Source organism: Sinocyclocheilus rhinocerous, unplaced genomic scaffold (genome assembly GCF_001515625.1).
Source record: "Sinocyclocheilus rhinocerous isolate Xijiao unplaced genomic scaffold, SAMN03320098_v1.1 scaffold835, whole genome shotgun sequence".
Lineage (NCBI taxonomy): Eukaryota > Metazoa > Chordata > Actinopteri > Cypriniformes > Cyprinidae > Sinocyclocheilus > Sinocyclocheilus rhinocerous.
In genome coordinates this window covers 1,474,742-1,484,257 of record NW_015647431.1, presented here as the reverse complement: position 1 = coordinate 1,484,257, position 9,516 = coordinate 1,474,742, and the positions used below count along the sequence as shown (strand labels likewise).

Genomic DNA, 9,516 nt, shown 5'->3' with positions numbered 1-9,516 from the left:
TTCAATGATCTATGCTAAGCTACAGCTAAAAGTGCTACTGCGAGACCCGGAGATCGGCTGAATGGATTTGAAAACGGTAAAACTCAACTGTTTAACTCTAGGGGAGTTGGAAAATGAGCCTATTTTAAAAAATAGTGGATTGTTCCTTTTAAGCCCGTTCCTGGTTACAGGCAGGTGATTTTGATCAGGGTTGACTCTAAACTCTGTGTGAAAGTGGACTTCAAGGGCCCTAGAATCATGGTGGTGAGTGTTTCTCCAGAGGAAATGTATTTTTGAGATTTCAAGCAGTGGATGAAACTATGTGCAAATGTTTCATGCAGTATAGACACCTGTCTGGAAGTTGAAAAGTATGTCTGGCCCGGCACGTACAGCCGGATTAGGGGATAACGATGATTGTGAAGATTTCTGCGATTCAACAGTCCAGTGATTCAGGTTTTGGCGGCTTTTGGGTTCTTATTGCACAAACGGGAAGCATCGCCTCTGGACAGGATTCTCTTTTCTCCTGCACCGTTCTGCTTCTTTTCTTCTTTTCTCGTTTTTTGCTCTACGTCACAGCACTCCTCACCGCGCTTCTGCTACGTTTGAGTTTTCCTTTCTTTACTTCGGCTGTGAGCTCGCCCCGAGGCCCTTATAGCCAAATTGGTTTACATTGGGGAGATAAATGCTCTGCAAATGCGCTTAAACACATACAGTAAAAATGCAGACAGTGCGTATCGGGATTACCGACCAAGTCAGAAGGTGGAAAGAGAGCCGCTGCTCGCCGAGTCTGTCTCATCTTTCAGGAAGAGTAGAGGAGGATTTAGCATATCCTTGCCTGTCAGTAATTCCTGGAATTATATAATGCCGTGGCAACAATAAAAGTCCAGCAGCATTGTGAAAGTATTGTTTTGCAGGGCTGGCAGAGCGAATCGTCGGGCGGGTCAAATGGAAGGGTAAGACTGTGCGCCGCTTTGCGGAGTTTTCAAGTGAGAATCCTGTCGAGTGGAATTATGGGGGATCTGCTTTAAACCTCTGAAGTGAGGAATGAATTTCTGCTGAGCGGCTTCTTCTGTTGTCTTAGCGCTGAGAGCGGTGGAGGAGTTTGATGTTTCAAGTCACTCCTACAGAATGTTTTGCAAAAGTGGTAGCGTTCAGTTACTCTTTTTTTTGTCTGAATTTAAAGATGAACTCCATCATATGAGGAGCCTAATAATTACATTGAGCGGGTCGCCTCTTGGGGGCAAGCATGTTGAGATCACATGACCAGCTGAACACTACTCATTGTGCCTTTGTAACCCCTGTTATCGGACAATTTTGCATGGAATAAATGATTATCCGTGAATAGGGTATTTTTTTACAATGGCATCAGTAACAGCTTTTATTGATTGTACCTTTAAAACACATGCATGAAATCTGTCATATCATGAGGAAACTAGTTTTTCTTGTGCTTATTTTTTGTGCTACATTACAACTTCCCAAGGCTTGACGGTCACTTTCGTCCCATGTGCTCCTACCTTGAAAAAAATGATGAGCACATAAAGAATTTTAGGGGTGCAATGAAAATATATTTAAAAATGTTAATAAAGGGATACGTGGAGCCATTGACTATTTTTTTTTTTACTGTTTCAAACTGTATTAATTTAATAATTCTGGAATTGTTTAAATGTAAACATTTAATACAGTTTGTTGTAACCAAAATACCAATAATATACAGAGAAAAAAAATGCTCTGCATAATGCGGGGGTTTTTAATTATAATAAGCCTGAAATACACTGGGACTCTTATTTTGAAATGTCTTTACTACTTCTAGCTGATTATTCAAACAAATGGGGGAGTTAATATGCAGTCTTTAAAACATTGCAATATAAACACCATAAAGTAATGTAAGTCGTTTTAAGGACAAACAGGACCTACTTTTTATTCACGCACATACTCCTAAATGCATTTTACAGTTTGCACACATCTATCTTTAGTCACAAACATGATTGAAATGCTGGTACATTTGGGCTCTGCTTCCTCCCCTCTCCAAAATAAGCATATATAGTAAAACTGCCTTGGAGTTTTGTTACATTAGATAAATACATTTAATACAAGACCGCCAACATTGATATGCAAATAGCGCCTGTTCAGTGTTCAGAATCTTGGTTCATCCTTTCACAGTGAGGTAAAGAGGATATTGCTTGATACTATTATTCCCAAACACCAGAAGAACCAACGGTAGAACTAAAAAAAAAAAAAAACGGAAAGACCTTGTGATTCTTTTTCTTAGTTTTCTAGCAGCAAAAAAAAAAACAATTAAATAAAAAAATTACAAAATTAAATATATCATTCTAAAAGTCAGAACGTGGAAGGAATTGTGTAAAAAATATATAAATATATTTAAAAATGTAATTAAAGTGCAGATGTGAGCCCTTTAAACTTTTTTTTCTTGGCTCTGCACCCAACGAGATGGAGTTTAAACTTATAAACTTCATAAATACTTATATGTAAATGCTTGTTCATGCAAAGTCTGAGTGTTTAAATCAGAAGCACCCCTCTGATATTTCCTGACTTCTCTACTTTATGCACACCCGGCAAGGTTAGAACAAAACTCATACCATGCCATTGAAACAGCCCTTTTTCACACTCCTTTATGGCTCCTCTAAAGGTCTTAGCCGTGCTGCAAAGGAGAGCTGTCACTGGAGAACCTGAGCCCATTGATGAACTGACAGCCACTGCCAGAATATGATCCTAATCCTGTTCCAGCTTTCTTTAACCCACTGCCATCGCAGTACCGCCACATATTCAAGCAGCTGTCAACTCAGAAAATCCCTATAACAGAGCACAACCCTGATACACATCAAAGAGCTCAAGACGACCTCAACAGCTTAACACACACACACTTACGTACAGACGGAAAAAAAAAAGCACCCAACCCAAAAACGGCACGCACACACATTTTTACAGTGACACACACACACACACACACACATACACAATGTTGGATGTAACTGTCAAAGAAGAAATTCAACATCTCGTACTTAGCATCAAGTTAATTTTATTATGGTGTAATTAGGTTAATGATCAGTAAAGCGGTGGTTCTCAACAGGTTTTGCTTTGCTTTGGACACAGGATTTATGTTGGAGATTTACACAATAACAAAAAATTGCATGGTTTATTTAATTAATTTATGTGCAATCACTAAAATGGCACAGACTGAATAAGAAAATTGATGGTTTTAATGTATTTATTTTTTTTCATTTTGATTTAAATGTGTACAATTACTAACACGGCATAGGCTGAATAAGAACATTGACATTTTTTATTATTTATTTATTTATTTAAATGTGTGCAATTACTAAAATGGCATAAACTGAATAAGACACTTGAGTCTTGATATTTAATTATTTTATTTTATTTTTTATTTAAATGTGTACAATTACTAAAATAGCATAGACTGGTTGAAAAAATTATGTTTTAGTTTTACATTTTTAACAAATGGTTTCACGCTCTTGACGGGTACTAATTCAACACAAACTTTGTTTATCCTTGTGATAAAAACTTGAAGCTGTATTTCCCGTAGTCTGGAATTTTTGCAGAAGAAAAGGTTTGAAAGCATTTTCTTCCTTTTAAATGTTGATACGTATACTTATTTTATCATTACCTATTTACGGTTACATAATCACATTTTATTGTTTGGATTTAGCATTGGGTTTTTTTTTCACCCTGCTGTATGACAAACAACTTGAGAACCAAGGCATTAGAGATGTTAACCATTATTATGCTTTTGATAAAGATCTTGTTTTTTCTCCTCCCTTCTCTTTCTGGAATGTGAATGAAATCCATCTTTTTAAATGCACTGCAGTGCCAGCATATGAAGTATGGTCTGTTAACAGGTGTCTGAACACGACATGTCTTCTCACTCCACTCCTCTGTTCTTCCTCAACTTAATCCACTGGTATCCTGACCCGTGTTATTCTGCCGCAGAGCTGCCAAACCTCTGACAGGTGGGTGGCGAAGGTCTCGCTGAGGCTGATGTGGCTGATGGACTCATTTTCTGCCACTGTGTCCTAAGCTTTTCACTGGATCCGATATCAAGATCAACATGGATGTGAAAGAGGGAAAAAGCCAGACAGAGGAAGGGAACATATGGAGAAAACATTTTGTTTGTGTGTTAACCAGTAATGGTCCACAGGTAATGCAATGCATTTGGATTAAAAAGCTAGTTTTAGAAATTATACAAATGAGAAATGAGCATGATTAAAAATCTAATCCAAATGTCTTGTTTTTATTTCTTCCGGAATATTGCTAAACCTAAATAAAATTTTAGTTCAGTGATCTGTTGTAACTCTTGTTTTTCTGTGGACTATACATTTGTACAGTATTAGTATTTACTTACATTATTTTCTTAATAAATCTCTAATTAGGATTTTTGCATTTCATTTTAACATTTATATTAAAACAATAATATTTATATTATTTGTAATATTTCACTCAAATTTATTTTAAAATAAATTTAATTGTATTTATTTTTTATTTCCTTATTAATATATTACTTTATTTTCTCTTTTACTTGTGGAAATGTAAGAAAAGCATATTTGAACTTTTAAATAGCACATTGAAATGAATGTAACTCAGTGGCAGAGAATGTGTGTGCTTTAACTATTGTCAGATATTTAAGCTGAACAGAAAAGGGGAAAAAACACCTTTAAAATAATTGAAAAAAATATATGGAAATATAGATTAAGTAAAAGAATCCACTAATTACTGTTGCACATTCAGATCATATATGTGGTTTATTCCCTTTCATTTCACTGATAAATTATTCACATTTATTTAAACAATTCAGAGATATCCGATAGACTCTAAATCGGCAAAACACATGGCATGACGGTCAGGAGCGTCAGTCTGAAGTCTTTCTGAAGTTTGCAGGGGCTTCATCCATTCATTTTATGTCCGTTTACAACATCCAAAGACAGTGAAGACATTTAAACTTCTTCAAATATACAAACGGGAGGCTTCACTAACCTTCTACCAAGGCTGTGGACCTGAATACGCTTATTTACAGAAACAAATTAATTAATGTGCTCTTTTTTTACGTTTCAAAGTGCAAAGCCAGGGGCGTTTGGAAAAGTTTAAAACCTCTGCCATGCAGCCGGACCGAAACACTTAAAAGTCGTCAAAACTTCTCCACTCTGCCATGCTATATAATAATGAAACAGCTCCAGCTGTTTATTTCAGCACACTAATGTGATGTAGAGCCTGAACACAAGACGTTGACGGCAGAAATGCATTGATTTGCATGAATCAGTGGTCAGTTTGGAAGCGTGTCCAAGCCGAGTGATGCAGCATGCTGCTTGGCCCTCAGACGCAGTATATAAAAATAAATTTTTAATGTGAGTTATGTCATGTCAGTTTCTCAACTACCTCTATAGGTGTTATCATTTACATTTATGCATTTAGTTAGATGCTTTTATTCAAAGAAACTTGTGTATATTTCTTGCATGCAGTTTAGGAATCGAACCCATGATCTTGATGTTGCTAGCGCCATGCTCTTACTGTTTTGAGTTTCAGAAAAGCACACAGAATAAGTGCTTTTCCAGATTTCTTCGTTTATGACGCCACTGGAGGAGGGAAGAGCTGGAGAACCCAGCGGCTCATCTGAGGAGGGAGAGGAGACAATGTAATACTATTAATCCCAAAAAACCTTTCAGTGAACAGTTGTTAAAAGAACCATTTTTTATTAGTGTGAAGAAAATTTGAATAATCTAAAGAACCTTTTTCCACTATAAAGAGCCTTTTGTGCAGTGGAAAGATTCCATGGATCTTAAAGGTTCTTCATGGAACCACAGACCCTGCACTTTTGACCCAATTTGACTTTTGACCCAATTCGATTTTTGAGTTTTTGTAAGTACTGGTTAACCTTTTTTTCTTGATATTTTGTGACTTTTTCTGATTTAGAGTCATGAACATGCATACAGAGTTTCAACACTCTGATGTTACTGTTTTGAGTTTCAGAAAAGCACACAGAATAAGTGCTTTTCCAGATTTCTTCTTGTTTCAAATGTTTTAAAAAAATAGTTACAATACCGTTTATAAAATGTAGAATTTTTGAAAAAGGTATTATTATTTTTAAAAGTTACATTTTCTTAGGTTTTTTTTTTTTTGAGAACTGTTAATGTTCAAGGTTTACTGTTTTACATTATTTATTTATTTAGCATTTTTCATATTACGATTTTTGGTGAATTGTTTTGTCTCCAATTTGACCCATAAAGACTGTACCCACATTTTTAACATAAAAATTAAAAATTAAAAATCTGAAAATATAATTCTGTTATTATTTACTGTTATGGTGCCTTTCTGACATTTTTTGGAGCTAGACCCTTTAGTATGTGCACCCCGGAAGAAAGAAAGTGTGTGGAAATTATGACAGTAATTTAATTTTTGGTTGAAGTATCTCTTTAATTCCATTAATTCCTTAATCTATTTGAAAAGTGTTTCCATTTGAGCATTGTGAAGAAAAGATCATATGTAGCTATTCTTACCTGATTTAGGGCTGATTGGTTTGCAAGAAGGTGAACTGTAATCTGTCATCAGGGTTGGCCCCGCCTCTTTTGTTTCATCTTTGATGGACAGTGACTCATCCTCTCTGTCAGTCATGTCCTCAGCCCCTGACTCCGCCCCTGACTGTTCCGGTGAGGTGACATTCACCTCTTCACTCAACTCACAGGGAGGGGGGCATGTGGGGCCATGCCCATCTGAAGGGGAGGGCCGGGCTTGTGCCTCAACAGGCGGAGCTTCTTCTTCCGTCCCAGCTTCCTTCAGCAGCTGAAGCTGCTCTTTCTGCAGGCTGCGCTGCTTCTTGCGGAACTTTGCACGGCGGTTTTTAAACCACACCTGTTAGTGTGAAGACATTGGTATTTGTGAAACTTTAAAGATTGTCAATCACAGAATTAAGGTGAATAGGGTAAAAATCTGATCTAATTGATATCACCATACATCCCCGGTTAATTAATCACAGTATATTAAGACAATTGTTTTGTATTACAGTTTTCTGAAATGCTATGTTTGAATATGTAAATGAGGTATTGTCTACCTAAGTAATTTAGTAAATCTGAATGTTGGATAAAGCTAAGTTAAGTTTTCTTGTTTCATTTTGTTGAAGGGTTTTCAAAGAATGGATTTTAGATTTTTCTTTTTATCACTCCATAAATCAGAAAACACTATCAATCAGTAAAAAACTGCAAGAATTTTTTCACCATATTTTTAGGAAAAAAACACAGGCGAATGATATATGAACAAATCCCTCTGTAGATACCTTCAGAATACAAATAAGATTTAATAAATTTTGTGTAAGTGCAGCTGAACTGAAGATTTCTGACTCAGGAGAAAAAAATATATGTATAGTAATTGAAATCTACTGAAGCAAATGGATCAATTGTAATAAAATCAACACTTAAACGTGTAGTTTGGCTGTTTTCTTTCTACTAGTCTGAAAGAAGACTGGTTTTGCGAAATTGACCAGTGCATGGAAAAATAAAAACCATGGTCTTGCCCGTGTGCCTTAAGGTGTTAAGTTTACAATATGTAACAATTATGTAACAATGTAATTCTGCAAACAACCTGCATAGTTGAGTTGTGCACTGGCAAGTTTAGCTTATTTTGGGATTTTTTTTGTTTTGTTTTTCACTTATTGGCTCTTGCACTCATTATTGTAGTAGACTAAGTTCAAGTTCAAGTTTATTTCTAAAGCACATTTAAAAACAGCTAAAAGCCGACCAAAGTGCTGTACACTGCCAATAGCACAAATACAGTAAGTAAAATATTAATAGCATAATGTCAAATACACATAACATGACTATAACGAAATCAATTAATAAACGCCAAAGTAAAAAGATGAGTTTTTAGACAAGATTTAAACACAGGTAGAGTGGAGGCCATTCTAATATGAGATGGTAAGTTGTTCCAGAGAGTAGGACCAGCCACTTCAAACGCTCTATTTCCTCTCGTCTTTAGATGAGTGCGAGGGATCTGGAGGAGAAGTTTTTCCTCGGATCGTAATCGTCTTGTGGGGATGTAGGGATGAAGTAGGTTTGTAAGATAAGGCGGAGCTAAATTGTTCAATGATTTGTAGACAAATAGAAGAATTTTAAACTCAATTCTGTACTGAACAGGCAGCCAATGCAGGGATCTCAGAATGGGTGTAACATGATCAAATTTTTTACACCCCTTCAGAAATCTAGCTGCTGCATTTTGTACTACCTGTAAACGAGAAATTTGTCAATAGCACAAATACAATAAGTAAAATATTAATAGCATAATGTCAAATACACATAACATGACTATAACGAAATCAATTAATAAACGCCAAAGTAAAAATATGAGTTTTTAGACAAGATTTAAACACAGGTAGAGTGGAGGCCATTCTAATATGAAATGGTAAGTTGTTCCACAGAGTAGGACCAGCCACTTCAAACACTCTATTTCCTCTCGTCTTTAGACGAGTGTGAGGGATCTGGAGGAGAAGTTTTTCCTCGGATCGTAATCGTCTTGTGGGGATGTAGGGATGAAGTAGGTTTGTAAGATAAGGCGGAGCTAAATTGTTCAACGATTTGTAGACAAATAGAAGAATTTTAAACTCAATTCTGTACTGAACAGGCAGCCAATGCAGGGATCTCAGAATGGGTGTAACATGATCACATTTTTTACACCCCTTCAGAAATCTAGCTGCTGCATTTTGCACTACCTGTAAACGAGAAATTTGAGTTTTTGAAATGCCATAGTACAGCGAGCTACAGTAATCCAGCCGTGACGTGATGAAGGCATGGATGGCAATCTCTAGGGAAACTACAGAAAGAAATGGTTTAATTTTAGAAAGGGACCGAAGGTAGAAGAAGCTGGAGCCTACGACAGAACTGATCTGTTTATCGAATTTCAAAGAATTACCAAACTCTACACCCAAATTTCGTACTGAAGGGGAAATAAATGAATTTAGGTGCTTAAAATCAAATTGATTTTGATGCCTGGGGTCTGAGGAGTTAAAAATCATGACCTCCGTTTTATCTGTGTTTAAGAAAAGAAAATTGTTAGAAAGCCAGGATTTAACATCATCAAGACATGCAGATAAAGTACAGCACTTTCTTTTTTCCTAGTAACTGGTAAATATATTTGCATGTCATCAGCATAACAATGAAAAGAAACTCCATGCTTTCTAAACACAGAACCCAGAGGAAGTAAATATAGAGAAAAAAGAGTAGGAGCTAAAATCGAGCCCTGAGGAACACCACATGTTGAAAGACCCAGAGATGAAGTACAATTACCTATTTTAACCCTAAATCTTCTATTAGTTAAAAAGGATTTAAACCAACTTAGAACAGCACCTCCCAGGCCTACAAAAGATTCTAATCGAGAGATAAGAATCTCGTGATCAACAGTATCAAAGGCTGAAGGTAGGTCCAGCATTACTAAAATGACTAACCCCATTGGCTGCTATCCTCTCGTGTTGTGAACTCACCTGTACTCGAGCTTCGGGTAGGTTGGTGCACATGGCCAGACGTT

General features: G+C 36.3%; 1 protein-coding gene across 1 annotated transcript in view; it reads right to left on the bottom strand.

Annotated features, from left to right (window-relative positions):
- Positions 1-2,125: 2,125 nt before the first annotated feature.
- LOC107709064 (diencephalon/mesencephalon homeobox protein 1-B-like) overlaps positions 2,126-9,516 on the bottom strand; it is a 15,095-nt gene continuing 7,704 nt past the window's right edge. Inside the window, exons 4-6 of the mRNA XM_016513453.1 lie at positions 6,504-6,855; positions 5,518-5,619; positions 2,126-2,202 (exon numbers count right to left, since the gene is read on the bottom strand). Coding sequence (XP_016368939.1) covers positions 2,126-2,202; positions 5,518-5,619; positions 6,504-6,855 — 531 coding nt within the window. The remainder of the gene's footprint in view (positions 2,203-5,517; positions 5,620-6,503; positions 6,856-9,516) is intronic.